This window comes from Microcaecilia unicolor, chromosome 13 (genome assembly GCF_901765095.1).
Source record: "Microcaecilia unicolor chromosome 13, aMicUni1.1, whole genome shotgun sequence".
Lineage (NCBI taxonomy): Eukaryota > Metazoa > Chordata > Amphibia > Gymnophiona > Siphonopidae > Microcaecilia > Microcaecilia unicolor.
In genome coordinates this window covers 55,075,358-55,093,659 of record NC_044043.1, presented here as the reverse complement: position 1 = coordinate 55,093,659, position 18,302 = coordinate 55,075,358, and the positions used below count along the sequence as shown (strand labels likewise).

At 43.6% G+C, this 18,302-nt stretch overlaps 1 protein-coding gene across 9 annotated transcripts in view; it reads right to left on the bottom strand.

Annotated features, from left to right (window-relative positions):
* Positions 1–18,302, bottom strand: part of LOC115482561 (nuclear receptor corepressor 1-like) — a 315,982-nt gene that overhangs the window by 143,824 nt on the left and 153,856 nt on the right. For all 9 annotated transcript variants that reach the window (XM_030222440.1, XM_030222445.1, XM_030222447.1 and 6 more), the window contains exon 17: positions 14–76. In XM_030222440.1, the coding sequence (XP_030078300.1) occupies positions 14–76 (63 nt within the window). The remainder of the gene's footprint in view (positions 1–13; positions 77–18,302) is intronic.

Below are 18,302 nucleotides of genomic sequence, written 5' to 3'. Positions count from 1 at the left end.
GAGGCAGACTTACCCTTTTTAGCTACCTCCATTTCCTCTTCTGTCCAGCGGGAGGTCTCCACAGGCTCTGCAGAAGCTAGAATCAAAGTGGCAAAATCCCATGAGACAGTAGTGAGACCTGGATTCCCCTTTTCAACAGCAATTATATGCCCTTTATTAATCTGTTTATGTTAAGGTCTCAAGGAGCCATGCAGGGTAAAAATCCTCAGAGAGAGGGAGGGCCACCTGTTCCTAATACACAAAGCTAAGGAGTAAAAACAACCCTCTCTGCACTACACTGGGGAGAAAGAGAAACTGCATACTCCATTCCTCCAAAATCATCCCATCCTATTTATAGCAACAGAACATACACGGAGATGTGAAAACAATTTATGGCAATTTACTTCACATTTCTAAAATCTAAAGCTGCAAAAGGGCAGCTTTCATTATATGTTCTCTTGAAAAAAACATGTCTTTCATTAATAAAACCTAATTCATTATATCCCCTTCACACACATCCTTGATCAAAAGCCTAACGTCAGCATAAAAAGGTCTGGGCACATACACACAGAGCTTAAGGTTTCAGAGAATCAAGGGCAGGTGAGAACACGTCATCAAATAAAGCGCCCCCCCCCCTCCCCCCACACACACAGTTGTAGAGCCTCCTGCACCACAGGAAAGGCAGAAATCAGCATTCTAAGCAGCCCTTGGTGAGATGTTGCTGGCTTTCCCTGAAAACATCTCTGTTCCTCAATCAACTGATCTTACTCATGGCCTCATTTCTTTTTTTGGCTGAAACTTTTATTCTTCCAATGCATATTTTATTTTTAAAAATTGTGTGTTTCCTTGTTATCATAACCTATTTCTGATATTTCCTCTCCAGGAGGCATGCTTTAGTTGTGCAGGATGAATTATCACTCTGGAGGTTAGGCCAGAGGTTACTGCAATAAGCTGCGTTTAAGTGGATCCTAAAAAATCAAATAGAAAAGGGAACTTGATCTATTTGTTTTTCCTCAGAAAGAAAAATAGGACCCATTTAAAAATAGTTTAAATGAAAGTATATAAAAATTACAGATATCCAACATCTTACAACAACCAACAGAATCATCTTTAAAAAATTACACTATAGCTTTTTCTTTAATATACATGATATATATATGTTTGTAGTTACTCTCCCTCATCCTCTCAGGCACAACATTCCCTGCTTTGCCCAAGGAGATGTCATTCATAACAAGAGCAGAAGAGTAGCTTAATGTTTAGAGAAGCAGGCTGAGAAATAAGAATGCCCAGTTCAAATCCCACTGTGGCTCCTTGTGATCTTGGGCAAGTCATGTAACCCTACATTGCCTCAATTACAAAGTTAAATTCCTCTGGGCAGTGGTGTAGCCAGACAGCAAATCTGGGCGGAACATTTCCTCTCCAACCCCCAGCTCAACTGAAAATTTCTATATCTTTGTAGGCGGGTATCCTTAAGCCCAGCTGAGGACAACCAAAACCCTCCGTAACTCCTAGACAACCACAGCAGTTAGCAGAAGCTCTAGCAGCTGCCAGTGGCATCTCATGCAAGCTTAGTTCTCATGTATGAACTGGGCATGCTCAAGAACTGAGCATGTGCAGGGTGCTGGCATCAGCGGCCCAAGAATACTGCCACTGACTGCCAAGATTGGCAGAGGGGAGTTATGGTGGGCTTCAGATGTCTTCGGCTGACAGGGCTTGGAGATCCTTGCCAGCTACACCAAGGATGTGCTGCTGCAGGGTAGGCCTGAAAATACCTATAATATCTGAACATAACACCTTGAGCTACAACTGAAAAAAGAGGCATGAGCTAAATCCAAAATCCCTGTATCCTTCCCCATTTATATTTCCAGAAATCTCATCTATTTAAATGCAAACCTAGTAGTTTTTGCAAGCATGATGTCCAAAGATTCACATATGTGCCACCTCTATATTTGTTATAGTGCTATATAAAAATAATCCAGAAAAAGCACAACTAAACAAATATTTAACACGCTGGTGATGACAAGTATATCACACCCAGATACATCAGGAAACTGCAGAACCGTAATCTTTCGCAACCCTTTCCAGCAGCTTTTCAAACACAACCCATATAAAGAAAGAAAATCCAAAAAGGCCCAGTTTCTGGTTCATTTAATAAATTCTATACTGCTCACGGCCTTGCTATACTAATTTGAAAAGCTAACACATAAATCAGGAATTTAAAAAAGAATGAAAAATATTTCTACTCAAATGCTTACTGGTCAACATCAGATAGTTGAAGAGACATTAAAATGTGCTGCTTGCAGTAGCTGTCTGCCAGAAGTTTAGCAGTAGCACCACAAACCAAAGATGTTTATACAGCACAGTCAGGAAAGGTAAGGAATTTATATAACTAGTGGAGAAAGCACGCAGAGCATGGCTTAAGAAATTCTTCATAACCCCTCTGTATAAAAATGCATTTGTGTGGTGGTGATGGTTGTGATAGTGGTAGTGTGGGGGGAAGGGGCTGGTTTATTTGTATTTATACCTTTGTGTATGTATGAGCACACGCACTTTCTGCATCTCTGATCAGGAGAGAAGAGGGGAAAGCAGTTTGAAAGATGCATTTCCTTAGTTACTATGTTACAGTAAATCAGTGTACATATACTGCAGCTGTTAAATAGATTCTCCCATTGAAACGTATTGGGGCATTTTTTTTTTTTGGAGGGGCGGTTCATTTCTCTTCCACCCCCCCCCCCCCCATATACAGAAACGTCACTTCTTCAGCACGAAAGCTTTCTCCCTTCCTGTGGCTGAAGCTGCCTTTCAATCCTCCATTCTCCCATTGACTGTGTCCTATCTTATGTGGAAGCAGGTAAGGAAGGCTCACTCATTTACTGCTTTCTGAAAAAAAGCCAGAAAATTGACAATGGGTTAATCTGGTACAGCAGGAGTGGAGGACACTTGTGGGGCACAAAGTATTGGGTAATATGGGCTGTTTGGAGCATATAGGCTTTGTTTTAGGTGAATTGTTTGGGAAAGTAGGGCAGTTTGTACAATGTGAGGTAGTTTCAGGGAGTTGTTTTAGGACGTGGAGCAGTATGGAGTAGTTTTTGGAGTAGGGTCAGTTTGGGAAAATTGTGGCAGTTGCAAGTGATTTTTTAGGTAGGGGGTGGTGTGGCAATTGCAGGGGTAGTTTTGGGGGGGTAGTTTGGGGGGGGAGTGTGGGGACAGTATGCAAGGGTGCTAACACAAGTACAGATGGGTATTTTGGGGACTGTGGAGGCATGAGGCAGTTGCAAGCAAGTGGGGGGCAGTTTGAGCGGTATGGATCAATTCCAACTGTCTTGCCCTGTTTTCTGTCTACTACATAAGACTGTGAGCCCACTAGGAACAGAAAAAGTACCTGCATTTAATAAATGTAAATCACTGATTGTACCACAGAAAGGCAGCACATCAAATCCATGACTGTCTACTACAAATCACATTTAAGTTTCTATGCTACATAAACTGGAACTCCTTTTCTAACAGAAATGTATCAGGCCATCCATTTTGAAGGGCTTTTTTCTGGAACCTTTTGTCCGGTTTGGCCCACATTCAAACTCATTGTGACTTTTCATCAGTTTTTACCTTATACAAAGTTTCACCCCATTCTAGGTTGGCAAGAATAAGCAAGTAGAAAGAAAACTGGGGGGGGGAAGGTGTGCACATGTATGTGTTAGTATGTCGGCATGTTTGCACTCTTGGTGATCAGGAGAGGAAGAGGCGGCGGCGGCAGTTTGAAAGATGTAAGTTCCTAATCACTATGTTACAGTAAATCAGTATGTATACTGCAACTGTTGGAAATGCTGCTCATAAAAATGTAACAAAATAACCAAAAATAAGGAATACTCAACTAAGTAAAACATAAAAATCCCCTATGTGAAGGAATGGCAGGGGATGTACACATTGGAAACAAAAACTTTCTCAAAGAATAATCATGAAAAGATAATGGTTCTTAAAGAATAATCATAAAAAGATAATGGTTCTCTAGTTATTTAAGCCATGGTGCCCCCACACTTCCAGCTTCTAAGGCAAACATGAACTATGAGCCTTTTGTATAGGATGTCTAGATACATCTCCAAGCAAACCAAAATCTTAAATGAAATACCAAACAAAATGTATACATCCACTGCCAATAAAACACAGGTGATCCCTGCAAGTAAATAAAGTGAGTAGAATAAACTTTCTTGTGAAAAAATATATCACTTTCAAAAACAGTACTTTATTTGGATTTTGCTCACACCTTTTCAGTAGTAGCACAAGGTGAGTTACATTCAGGTACACTGGATATTTCTCTGTCCCTGGAGGGCTCACAATCTAATCTTGTGCCAAATAGCAATTGAAAACATAGCAGGTAGCCAAAAGCTCTCCAGGTTTGGGAACTACTGGATTGGCCAGCTTTATTTCCACCATTGCACATTGTCCACTGATGCCTGATAATTTCAATGCCCTGTCCCTAAAACAGTGGGTATCTGCATTCCTCTCTACAGGAGTTTAAAGATCAAATAAGGCCTAAAATCATCAAGAAATTTAAAAACAAAAAGCAAAACCTTAAACTCAATTCTAGCTCCTACAGGGAGCCAGTGTAATAACCATATCAAATAAGTGGTCACAAATCTTCTACCACTTACTACTAATCTGGCTACAGCATTCAGAACTGCTTGCAGCCTCTAAATGGGAAAATTAGGTTCTTACCATGATAATTTTCTTTCCTTTAGTCATAGCAGATGCAGCCATTACAGATGGCTATCAACCAGCAGAGGGAGATAGAGAGCACACTTTTTTCAGTGTCTCATACCAGCTTGCTCCACTGCCTCTCCTTCAGTAATTGAAGCTTCCAAAGCAGTATAGCAAACCGCAATGGGAATAACATGAATTTTCCTCACAGCGAACGATGGCACTACAACAAAGGGCATTAACTCAGAATGGAGGGAATGAAACATCCTCCCGGAGGGAATAAACTCATCCTCCAAAACATGAAACTGGAGGGAATTAAGTCATCCTCCTTTAATTGAAAAAGAATCCTGAAGACTGTTTCCGACTTTCTCCCAAGGACGGAATCTCCAGGAAACATGAACAGAACCTGAAATAGATTTACAGCAGATAGCAATCAGACAGGGAGGGATCATGGCTGTATCTGCTATGACTAAAGGAAAGAAAATTATCACGGTAAGAACCTAATTTTCCCTTATTTGTCATCAAGCAGATGCAGCCATTACAGATGGGATGTATCAAAGCAATCCCTAGATAGGGCGGGAACAAGCCACACCACACATCAGCACTTGCGCTCCAAAATGTGCGTCCCTCCTGGCAGCCACATCCAGCCTGTAATGTCGGGCAAAATAGAGCTTAGAAGCCCATGTTGCTGCACTACAAATCTCTTGAAGAGAGAGTGCTCCAGTTTCAGCCCAAGAAGAGGAAATTCCTCTAGTGGAATGCGCCTTAAAGGCATCAGGCGGAGGCCGGCCGGCAAGCAAATAAGCTGAAAAGATAGATTCTTTAAGCCAGCGTGCAATAGTGGCTTTAGACGCTGGAGACCCTCTGCGAGGCCCTGATAGCAAAACAAACAGATGATCAGAGGTCCTGAAAGAGTTAGTAACTCGCAGATACTGCAGCAGAGTCCTGCGCACGTCCAACAGGTGCAATTGCCCAAAAGATTCTGGAAACTCCTCCTTGACAAAGGAGGGCAAGAAAATAGGTTGGTTTAGGTGAAACGCTGAAACCACCTTAGGCAAGAAGGAAGGCACGGTCCGAACCGTGACCCCGGACTCCGAAAACTGCAGAAAAGGGTCTCTACAGGACAGCGCCTGGAGCTCTGACACCCGTCTCGCCGAAGTAATGGCCACTAAAAAAACGGCCTTCAGTGTCAAATCTTTCTCTGAAGCACGCCGAAGCGGTTCAAAGGGAGCACCCTGAAGGGCTTTCAGCACTAGCCCCAGGTTCCACGCTGGACAAGGTGCACACACGGGAGGACGGAGCCGAAGCACCCCTCTAAGAAACCGTGCCACATCTGGATGAGCAGCTAAAGACACGCCTTCAACCTTGCCACGCAGGGAAGCCAACGCTACCACTTGCACCCGCAGGGAATTATAGGCCAAGCCTTTTTGTACACCATCCTGCAAAAAGTCCAGAATCGGCGAGACAGGAGCCCGCAGGGGTGTGATCTCTTTAGAAGCACACCAGACTTCAAACTGGCGCCAAATCCTGGCATAAGCCACGGAAGTGGAACGCTTGCGGGCTTTCAGGAGAGAGTGGTAATTACTTTATTGGAATAGCCTTTGTCTCTCAATTGCGCCCTCTCAATCGCCAGGCCATAAGACCAAATCGGCCGGCGTCCTCCATGGTCACCGGACCCTGTGACAACAGGTTGGGAACCAGAGGTAACTGAAGGAGATCCTCTACGAGCATCTGTCGGAGGTCCGCATACCAAGGCCTCCTGGGCCAATCCGGGGCAACAAGAACCACTTCTCCTGGATGCAGCCGAATCCGCAGGAGCACTCGCCCTATCTTTTAAGTCCAGACTAGGGCGAAAAGACCCTCCTTTTCGCGGCACCACAAAGTCGATGGAGTAGCGGCCGCAGCCTTGCTCGGCGGGAGGTACCGGGGACACGGCCCCTATCTGAATCAGACCTTGCAAAGTCTCCTCTACCGCCGCCCGTTTGGTGGCAGAACCGCATCGAGACTCCACAAACACGTCTCTTACAGGGGCGTGGAATTCTATTCTGTAACCGTCTCTGATCAGGTCCAAGACCCACTGATCTGAGGAAATGTTGGCCCACTCCTCGGCAAAGAGGGAAAGACGTCCTCCGATGAAAGGACTCGAGGAGAGGGCCGGTGCACCATCATTGAGAGGGTCGCCCATGAACTCCAGGCCTTGAGCCAGCGGCTGCGGAACGTTTGTCCAAGCGAAAGGAGTTCCTCTGCTGAAAACGGGCACGAGAAGTGAACCCAGCAGAACGCCCTGGGTGGTACCTTCGAGCTTCATGGAAGCGAGGTCTGTAAGAGGAGTGGACCGCCGCACCCTTAGAGGAAGGCCGAGGCCTATCTTCGGGCAAGCGCTGGGGTTTAGCCTCACCCAGGACCTTCACAATTTTCTCCAACTCCTCACCAAACAGGAGAAGGCCTTGAAAGGGCAACTTCACCAACCTTTGCTTAGAGGCCATGTCCGCCGCCCAATGCCGTAGCCAAAGAAGACGGCGATCCGCCACTGCTACTGCCATGTGTTTAGCCGAAGCTCTGTCAATATCATAAAGGGCGTCAGCAAGAAAGGACAAGGCCGACTCCATCCTCGGAGCCACATCTGAAAAGGGCTCCGCTCCATCACCGGGCTGTTCCACTGCCTGTTGCAACCAAGCCAGGCAGGCTCTAGCAGCATAACAACTGCATGCAGACGCCCGAATAGTGAGACCTGCAAGTTCAAATGACCGTTTAAGTGCTGATTCCAGTCTACGATCTTGAATATCCTTCAGGGCAACACCTCCTTCAACAGGGAGGGTAGTTCTCTTTGTCACAGCTGTGACTAGGGCATCCACTTTAGGCACAGCAAAGCGATACATATGCTCCTCACTCAGAGGGTATAATTGCCCCATAGCCCTGGAAACTTTCAACGGTCCCTCGGGGTCAGCCCATTGAGCCGAAATAAGCTCTTGGATGGAGTCATGCAATGGAAAGGCTCGAGCAGACTTTTTGGTACTAGCCATCCTAGGATTCACAGAGGAGGCTGAGCCACTGTCAGGGTCCTCAATAGAGAGAGCCTGCAGGGTATCAGAAATAAGCGCTGGCAGCTCATCAAGGTGGAAAATCCTCACCGCGGAGGGATCGTCTAGATCCTGAGTCACTTCTGCACCAGACTCTGGCTCCTCAGACCATGAAGGCCTGCCAGAGTCCTCCGAATCCTCACAGCCCGACCACGGGGGGGGGGGGGAGGGAGGGGGGGAAATGGAGGTGCAGCACTCTCTGAAGGGGAATGAGCCCTTCTGCGCTTTATATTCTGCCAATTATCAGGGAATAACGCCTCAGAGGGCATACCCAGGCTAGAATCCACCGGGGGGGGGGGGGGGGGGGGGGGCATTACAAGAGGCCCCTGCAGGGCTTTGTGGGAGAGCTCTTTTAAGCATGTATGCTTTATGCATTAATAAGACAAAATCAGGGGAGAAAAACTCACCCTGGGCACCCGGATCTCTGCCGAGGCTAGTAGCTCTCATATAGCCTCACTCCGAGGCCTCCCCCCGGGCTCAGGACTCTCCGTCTCAGCGGAGGTCGCGCCATGTGGTAAATTCAAAATGACGTCCGCTGCCAGCTCAGAGCACGAAGAATCGTCGCTCGCCATGCTCGGGCCGGCTCTAATGTCTGTACAGCACGATTTACAGAGCCCCGCTGCTGATCTGCGCTTGCCACACTTGGTACAGCGCTTTACATTCTCTGCAGCCATCGCCGAAAACGGTGGTAAAATTCAAAATGGCAGTTTGCGCCAAAATCGCCCCAATCGCGGGCCCACCCCGGAGGAGTCAGAAAACACTCTTACCTCACTGGACCGAGTATCACAGCTCCGGTCCCACAGAAAAAGGCAAGGAAAAACCTCTGTTCCTTTTTTTTTTTTTTTTAACGCTGTGAGGAAAGCAGAGGTAAATAGAACTCCGGAGGCTCAGGTGAGTGGGAAAGGCAGAGAAAGGGCGAACCTATGTGCCTGCATCCACTGTTGGTGGGGAAGGACAGGGAAAGCTAAGCAATGTGTCCACATCCACGGAGGTATGGGTAAGGCAGGGAAAGGGCGAACCTATGTGCCTTTAAAGTAAAGCTGCTATAGCCTCCAACACCCCGGCTAACAACTGGCAAGCCAGGAGCCACCTCCAGGCATATTTTTGATGGAGCTCGAAGATGCTACAACCACTCTGCTAGGGGAGATAGAGATTACTGAAGGAGAGGCAGTGGAGCAAGCTGGTATGAGGCACTGAAAAAAGTGTGCTATCTCCCTCTGCTGGTTGATGGACACAACCCATCTGTAATGGCTGCATCTGCTTGATGACAAGGAACTGCTTTTGTGAAAGACCAATAAAAACCATATTAAAGTAATCCAACAATCCATTTATACTGATATTCAAAATACTGTTTTCTCCTCAACAATTTGACCTCAGAATGTCTTTTGTTTTTTTTGACCGAGCTGTGCAACGGGAGAAAAGAAAAGAAATAGTTGATGATTCAACGCTGATGACAGCTTAGTTATATTTTATGTTCTAATTAGTAATGTTTGTGATTGACTGAATTTGAGAATCTTTGTGTTGAGTGTTTGGTCTTGACCATCTGAGCTTTACTATCAATTAAGGAGTTCCTTGTATCTTTGTTGTTTTCAATTGTCTTAATTTCATTGTAAACTGTTTTGGTTTGACCACAAGAGAAACGGTATATCAAATAATAATAAATGATAAACAATACTATTTTTTCACAAGAGAGTTTATTCTACATACTTTCTTTACTTGTATCACCATTTTTTGCAGTATGTGGTGGCCTGACTACAGGAATTTATTCCTCTGATGCAGTGAAGAGAAACAGGGCTCCCTGTCGGGTATTTGGTGGAGTTCTGCAGAAGATGAAGTGGTGATTGAGCAGATAAGACTTTTTGTATTATATATACCTGCAGTTCTAAGATATTATTCCTGTTTCATGAGACCACAACGTCTTACTCTATTTTGTTTTTCTGTTAGGTGGCATTTTTTTTTGAACAGCGATGGGTGTACGCCTTAGTTCTATACTGAGTGAGGAGTGTGGTTTTCACCGAGGTCAATTTTATCTCCACTTTTTGTACATACAGTTTCCACTTTTTTGGGCACGAGTAGAGGGGGTGCTGGAAACTCAGATTACGTAAGTTTTGAAGAACTGCCAGATTTCACACAGTCCAATCCGTGCCCAAAAGGTGCCCAAAATAACCCAAGCTGAGTGAGGAGAAAGGGGGGGGGGGGGTGTTTCTCACAGGGCTGATGACCTCATCCACCTACCTCATCCTCCTATTGGTCAAATTTGGAACCGTAAAGAGGCTTGAGCAGCATAAGCCTCATTCCAGCACCAAATCTGACCAATAGGAGACAGAGTCGGAAACTATCCAAAATGTCACAACCCTCAACAGTTAAAAAGTGCCCGCAGGCAACTTATAAAAGCTGCCCAATTCCGCGGAAAACCGAAGTGTTGGCAACCCTGGCATTGTGGCATTTTCTGGAAAGGTTTCATTTATTTTCCACCTCCCACCAGATACAGAAACTTCTCTTCTACAGCACAGAAGTTTGCCTCATATCATCACTTCCCTTCTTCTGACTAGAGCAGCCTTCCAGTCCCTCGTCCCCACTCCCTTCCCATTGGCTGGACTTGCTGCTAGTTACAATGGAGGCAGGTAGGACAGACTCATTCACATAGGGATGGGGAGTGGATTAGATAACTGTAGAAAGAGATTTTAAACTCAGAAAAATTACCTATCATTCTACCTTCTAGACACAAATATAAAATTCCAATTATTTTTGTTTTGATCCATTTCTCGTATGGGTTGTAATAATTTGAACATCTAATAAAAAATAAAATTATGCTGATTTCTGAAAAAAGCCAGACTGTTGGCAATTTTCTTTAACTTACTTTATTTATTTGGTTTCAAAGGAAACACCAAACAATTAGACTTAAGAAAAAGAAACTATACTACCAAAGAAATACTATTTCTAAAAGCCACATTAAAGAAAGCACATGGCTTAAATCAAGAAAATATTAAGAAATTAAAATCTTGAGCTGTATATCTTAAGACTCGTTACATAATACCCTTAATTAACTAACCTTACCTAGGGTCTAGCTGATGCTATTTAACAAAAAGGTTTTTCTCCCTGACTAGGTTCAAGGAAGACACAATTAGTATTTTGATAGGTAATCATACATTTGCACAGGAACTTAAAAAAAAAAAAGCAGCTCCCACAGCAAGAACTTGAGGCTTCAATTCTAGAAATTTCTTATGTTTCAACTGTGTGGCCCTTGCCACATCAGGAAACATCCTAAACGTCTGACCACAATATATTTTGACTTATTCTTAAAATAAGCCGGTAATACTGAGACCTTATCCCTCTCATTTACAAAAATGTTGGAAGACATCTTGGGACATTTCCAAAAATTTACAGTAGTTAAATCAAATTCAGAATCACTACAAGTAAATCCATCTTTGCACCTGTGGTGGTTTGAGAAATTTTTTCCTGGGGTAAATAATAAAATTTTGATAACAGTATTGAATCAGCAAAGGACAGACAATACTTCCTTTAGATATTTGTGAAACAGGATCTCATGTGATAACATTGGAGTCCATAATGCTGGTAGTGCTAGTAGCCTGCAGCGTACCCACTTTAGGCTTTAAGCTCACCAAACGTTTATCACAATCCAAATGTCTAAAATCCAGATTTTGGAAAGTCTGAGAAGCCTGAACTGCATAGTCACAAGTTGAGAAGTGGAATTTTTCAGCCTAGTCCTTACCCCTCATCACAGATCCAGATGTCTACCAAGGAAATATCAGAGGGAACCTGTTCATCAGACCCCAATTCTAAATCAGGGCTACTGGAACTGAATTTTACATTCGGAAGTACGGTTTTGGGGAGGCACAACTAAATCAACTCCAAGGGTTAAGGACACTGGTGTAGGAGACCCTCCCTCAGAGGACGTTAAGGAAGTCAATGCTAAAGGTGGGAGTAAGAGGACCCCTGGGTTGAATGATGCTCCAGACCTAGACAAATGTGTGGAGGAAGTAGCCACTTGGCCTTTCATGGCAGATTAAACACTAATGTTTACCCATCAGGCCTGTAAAAGCTTTATCTGGTAACAGTAAAAGGACCCTCTTTACCCTTGTGCTCCCCATCTTGAATAAATAAAACTGTACTCACAGAAGTCCGAGTACACCTTAGGGACCCAAAGTTCCAGGCTCCATCAGGCTCTGGAGGGTTTCCAGAGGGACATGCCTCTGGTCACGCCCCTTTGGGCCATGTCCCTGTGGTGGAATGCCAAAAACACTACCACGCAATTTAAGTTCTTCCAGCTGGGACCTCCCAATGATGTGAGGTAGGCCCAAGCAATGGTGTCCCTGCAGTGCCTGCTCAGCATCATCACCAGTCATGCTCCGCTAGACTACAGCCCAACTTCAGCTCTACCACGCTTATGAAGATCTGTCTGCTGGGACCTCCCAATGACATCATGTAGGTCCCAGTGATGGTATTCTTGCAGCACCTGGTCCCTCTGGGCTGCTCGGCACAATTACAAGTCATGCTCCGCCAGGCTCTCAACAGTTGGCAATTCTAACCTCCTGATCTTAAGTACTTGTGTGCATCTATGCAGTCTGCATGTATGTGTGTAGGTATGACTGTGTAGTGGACGTGCCTGGGGTAGCAGGGCAGCAAGTTTGAAGGGAAAGGAGTAGTTTGGACTATACAGAAGGACAACTTTTAAGGGTGGGGTAATTTGTACGGTGGTGGAGCATTTATATTGGGGCAATTTTTGGAATGTTGTGTGAATTGTGGGTAGGGTCTTTTAGGGCGTGTGGTAGTTTTAGGGGATATTTTTGCAGATGGGACAGTTGGGTAGTTTTTTTGGGAGTGGGAAAGTTTACAGAAGGAAGTTTTCGAAGGGGGCGGCAGTTTATCTAATCATCTATTTGTAGACCGCACCAGTCCCATCAAAATGTTCCAGACAGTTAACAAAACAACTCAGACAAATGAGGAGCTACAACAGTATTAAAAAAACACCATAACACAGCTAACACTTATCAAACAAGAAAGTTTTTTTCATAAGCTCATATAGTGCATTTCAGAACAAATCCTTAAAGGAAAAGTGTTCCAAATAGGACACTCATGGTAAAAAAAAAAAAAGTCAAATGCCTTTAAAGTACGGAGATTTTAATAAAAAACGATCATTTAATCTTGATGAAAACAAATACAAATGGGGGAACATTTGAATAAGCAACACTATCAAATCTTTTCAACTGGAAAATTAAATGTATCACCACGTTTTCAATTGATTGTAATTTGTGAAGAAGTTTAGCATTTAGGATTGGTGTGGCAGTTGCAGGGGATATTTTTTGGATGTGGGGTAGTTGGCATTTCCAGAGGATAGTTATTGGGTGTGAAGCAGTTACAAGGTGTAGTTTTAGAAGATGGGGCAGTTTGTGAAATGGTGTGGCATATGTATGGGGTATTTTTAGGGCTGTGGTGGGGAGGGGCAGTAGTGAATTCCACCTTTTAAACTGCCCTGCTGTTATCGAACTGTTATATTTCACTCTAAGTTTCTTTGCTACAGAAGTTGGAACTCCTTTTCCCACAAAAATGCATTAGGCAACTTTTTATTTTTTTGTGGGGGGGGGGGGGCTCTTCTCTCTGAAACTTCTAGTCTGACCGATTTGGCCCATTTTTAACTTGGTGTGTCTTTTTACTGTTTTCCCTATATGCCAGATTTCATTTATTTATTCATTTCTTCTATTTAATATAATGCCCTTGTGATATTGACAGAGTGGTTCATAATAGTGGTTCAGTCAAAAATTAAAGGAGAGAAAATGCTAGGGTAAAATGTACAGCTTAAAAAGAACTTCTAGAAAGTTGAAATACAATCACGTTAAGGAAGAACAGGCAACAGACATTATATAACAGCAGGTGGGTCTCTCCTATAGGTATCTGTACAAATGCTCTACTGATAGGTCTCAAGATTCCACGAACGCTAATGAAACAATGTGTTTAAGAGCCTTCTTAAAACGGCCTAACCAGTTCTCTAGCTGTAAAGGCTGTGACATAGAGTTACATATAGGACTCCCTAATAAGAGTGGAGGGTTAGCCTAATGGTTAGTGCAATGGCCTAAAAGTCAAAGGAAGTGGGTTCAATTCTCACAGCACCCGGTACCAATAAATAAATAAAAATAAAAGTCTTAGATTGTGAGCCCACTAAGGACAGAATCAACTATATAATATGTAAACTGCTTTGATTGTACCACAGAAAGGCGATATTATCAAATCTCTTTCCCCTTTTTCCCTAATCTGCCATGTGCAGTTCTGATTCTGAGATCTTAGGGTACATATAGGCATATTTTCAAAGCACTTAGCCTTCCATAGAAACCTATGGAACTTTAGAAGGCTAAGTGCTTTGAAAATATGCCTGATAGTGGACTACATGGAATTAGCAGATTAGCCAAATATTGAGGACAACCTGAATAAAATGCTTTATGTGCCAAAACTAACATCTTGTATTTCCTGCAATAAATACACGGCAACCAATGAGTTTCCTTCAGAAGTGATCTGACATGATCAAATCATTTAGCTTCACCCGTTAATTATTCTACAGAAGTTAGAACTCTTCTCTCACAGAAATGTACTTGGTCATGTTTTTTTGGAGGCTTATATCTCTGAAACTTCCAGTCTGTTTTGGCTTATTCTCAGTCTTCTCTCTTTTCACTGGTTTTTCCCTCATGCCAAGTTTAACTCCATTCTGATAATGTTCAGAGAGTTATTTTGACCCTTAACAGATGGGCAACACAGATAGACAAGACAGATATTTTCGACTAGTTTTGTATAAAATTCTTCCCAACTTATATTGGGTTGGAACGAAAAAACCATAGCAATAATGCAGTTCTTTTCTTCTTAAAAACCTGAAGATGAAACCTTGCATCAACGAACACTTAAAAAACATAAATCTCTATTTCTACCTTGCAATCAAGGAACTGTGGGAATGTGGATACTGAACCCTCAGTGTCCAATCTATAACACAGCTGGTAAAACAGAAGGTCACTTGCAGCTGTTGCTCCTCCTCCAAGCCAGTGCCCTTTCCCAAAAAACTGCCGTTTTTTTCTAGACTTACTTTTTTTTTCCCCTGTAAAGAAAAAAATGCCATGTGGCCAGATCCTCTATGTCTGTCTCCGGGACCCATCTCTTTGGGGGGACCCCCCCCCCCCCAAATTTGATGACATTTGGTGGATAGCATGTATAAATTTGTGGGACTAGAAATCTATCTGATCAGCCACTTCTATGTTCGGGGGGGGGGGGGGGGGGGGGGGATTTACCAGGGAGCAACTTCCTACCAGGGCACTGAATATAGAATAAGGAACATACTGCTCATCTGTGTAAAAGTCTGAGTTGAGGCAGACTGCTGCACTATCACTACAGTGCTGGTGTTATGGGCTGAAGACAGTGGTGCTAGCTAGGTGGATGGAGGTGTTTATTAGAGAATGACACGGGGACAGGGGCCCGCACTGACCGCAGGGGCAGGGACAGAGCCCGCGCGGACGAGAACAGAGCCCATGGGGACGGGGCAGAGATGGGGACAGAGCCACAAGGACGGGGCAGGGATGGGGACAGAGCCACAATGACGGGGACAGACTTTGTCTCTATGTCATTTTCTACTCTGAAGCCTGTTCATGAGCTGGACTGTTATTTATGTTTGAGTGATGCAGACAACGATATTTTGATGTTTTGGAAAAACAAGCAAACATACTGGCTCCAACTAGCAAAATTTGCATGGGGGATGCTGTACACTCTGCTACCAGCACTATTGAAGGAAGGATTATGGAAGACAGGAGAGCTAGACAGTGCTTCATAGGGCGTATTTCTCCCCTCTAGGGCATACAGAATGGGTTGTATTTTGTACCCCTGGACATTTTAACAGGATGGATTAGGATTCCTTGGGGCAGTAGAAATCAACTATTGCTGGGGTTGGGGAAGGGTAGAGGGTGGTGGTGAGGAGGGTTAATTGAAAATTTAAACAGCAAACCTTAACATAATTTGTTCTTTATCAATAAAGGTGGCATATGATCAAGCTTAAATTTTACATGTATCAGCCTAGCTGCTGTATTCTGAATCAGTTTAAGTCTATTCATAAGTTTCAATGAAACTCAAGTAAAAGGAATTACGATACTCCAGTAAGGGCAGCGTTAGGGGGGGGGGTCCCATAATCCGGGTATCTATTCCAGGAGGAGAAAGAGGAACAGACAGACAGCAACCACTGGAAAGAGAATTATAAGAAGACACAGGAAACAGACAGCAACCACTGGAAAGAGAATTATAAGACGACACAGGAAATAAGACAGCAACCACTGGAAAGAGAATTATAAGAAGACACAGGAAAGCATAAGAGACAAAATGGGACCAACATGATGAAAAAAAAATGTCTAGACAACAAAGGTAGAAAAAGGTGTTTTATTTTCAATTTATTAACCAGAATATGCTAGCTTTGGAATATGTGCATCACAAATCTTTGTATTGTGTTCAGTGGCTCCCGAGTGGGGAGGGACGGGGCAGTGGCCCTGAGCCCAAAGTGGGTGAGAACCAAATTTTCTCCCCAACCCTCCTCCATGCCCCCTGCCCAATTGCAAAATATAAATACCTAAGTTGGGGGGGATTTCCAAGCCCCGCCAACTGAAGATCTCTTCCTCCAGTGTGGTGGCCAGAACTCTCCAACCTCTGCAACTGGTAGCAGCTCGGGGACACTGCCACTAGCTAAAGAGCTTGGAGATTTCTGGCTGCCAGACTGGAGGAGGTGGTCTTCAGCTGGCAGGGCTTCAGGACCTCCACCAGCCACATCAAGGGAGTCAGCTAATTTGGGGGAGGCCTGGTACCGGGACCTCAGTGTGTACAGTACAAAAGGAAGTGCATGTCTGTTTTTATTTCACCAGTGTTGGGGTACTTACTTGAGTTTAATTTCTTGGGGTTTCCAGTTCAATTTCTATTTGTATTTGTGATCCCTTGTTCTGTATTTGGTGAAGGTCTGTCTGTGTTTTGGTGTGAAGTCATTTTAAGTTGCTTTATGTGTGATAATAATGGCAGGTGGGGAGATCGGGGGGAGAGGATCAGGGGCCCCCTCCTTAATTTCTACCCTAGGCCCCAGCTTGTCTAAAACCGGCCCCGACTCCAGTTGACAGTCAACTGGACAAGTACTTGAAAAAAGTGGGAGTGAACTAAACACAGTTGCTTAAATTAGAAAAAAAAAACATTTTTTTTTTTTTTTAGTTAACATGTTAATTTGAGGCTTCATACTTACAGATGAATCCAACAGCATCTAAAACTCTAGAAGTCCTATCCACCCCTCAACAGATGCCATTACCAGTAGGTATCGAATCTGGAATAACCTCCTGGTTTAAACCAAACCAGAGAAGTTTAGTTTAGTCAGCATTGAGTTTAAGATAGTGAAAAAGCGACCACTGATTTTCTCAATACCATCAGTCATAGCGGTAAATGGACTAATCAAGTTTGAATTAATGGGAACTAAAAGGAAAATATCAGCAAATGAGTATATTATTTCACCCAAAACTACCATACTCAATGAACTCAATGATGTTGCAGAGCAAAGAAAAGATGAATGACCCCTGAGGGAATCCACATAGGAGGAACTCCAAAACAACGAAGATGCACCATCCTTAATTAATTAGTAGCAACTATTTTCTTTTTAAAAATCCATTAAGCCAGGTAAAAACAGAATTGGTGAAACCAAACTCAGTCAACGTAGCTAGCAAAATATCATGATCAAGTCTATCAAACACTGCAAAATGTCAAATGATAGTAATACTACTTGACCATATGTACACCTAGGAAAGATGAATGACCCCTGAGGGAATCCACATAGGAGGAACTCCAAAACAACGAAGATGCACCATCCTTAATTAATTAGTAGCAACTATTTTCTTTTTAAAAATCCATTAAGCCAGGTAAAAACAGAATTGGTGAAACCAAACTCAGTCAACGTAGCTAGCAAAATATCATGATCAAGTCTATCAAACACTGCAAAATGTCAAATGATAGTAATACTACTTGACCATATGTACACCTAGGAAGGCAGACGCTTCCTAATGCCAACAGGGGGTGCACAGTAGTGGCTGTTAGGATATAGGAGAGACTATGGAGAACAGACATTTTAAATAGCCTCCATTTAAGTGTCACGATGAGGCCAGTGAGCCTAATCTATAATGGCACCTGGCACCCAAGTTCCATTATGGAATACTAGAATATCAGTACACTTGACATTCAGATGCCTGCAATTATACCAACCCTAGAACTGGTTTAACTGCAGGCACCTAAATGTAGCAGGGACATGCGCAATTTACAGTATTCTGTAAGTTACGTGCGTGAGAGCCCCGCCTATGTCCTGTCCATGCTCCACCCCTGTGTATACCCCCCATACATTTATGCACAGTGTCACATAGGCACGCCACTACAGAATAACACAAGCAGAATACTGACATTTATGTGCTTATGTGCACAAATTAATGTTAGTATTCTGTATATTTATGCACATAAACACCTGCAAATGTAAGCAGTCTATTATAGAAT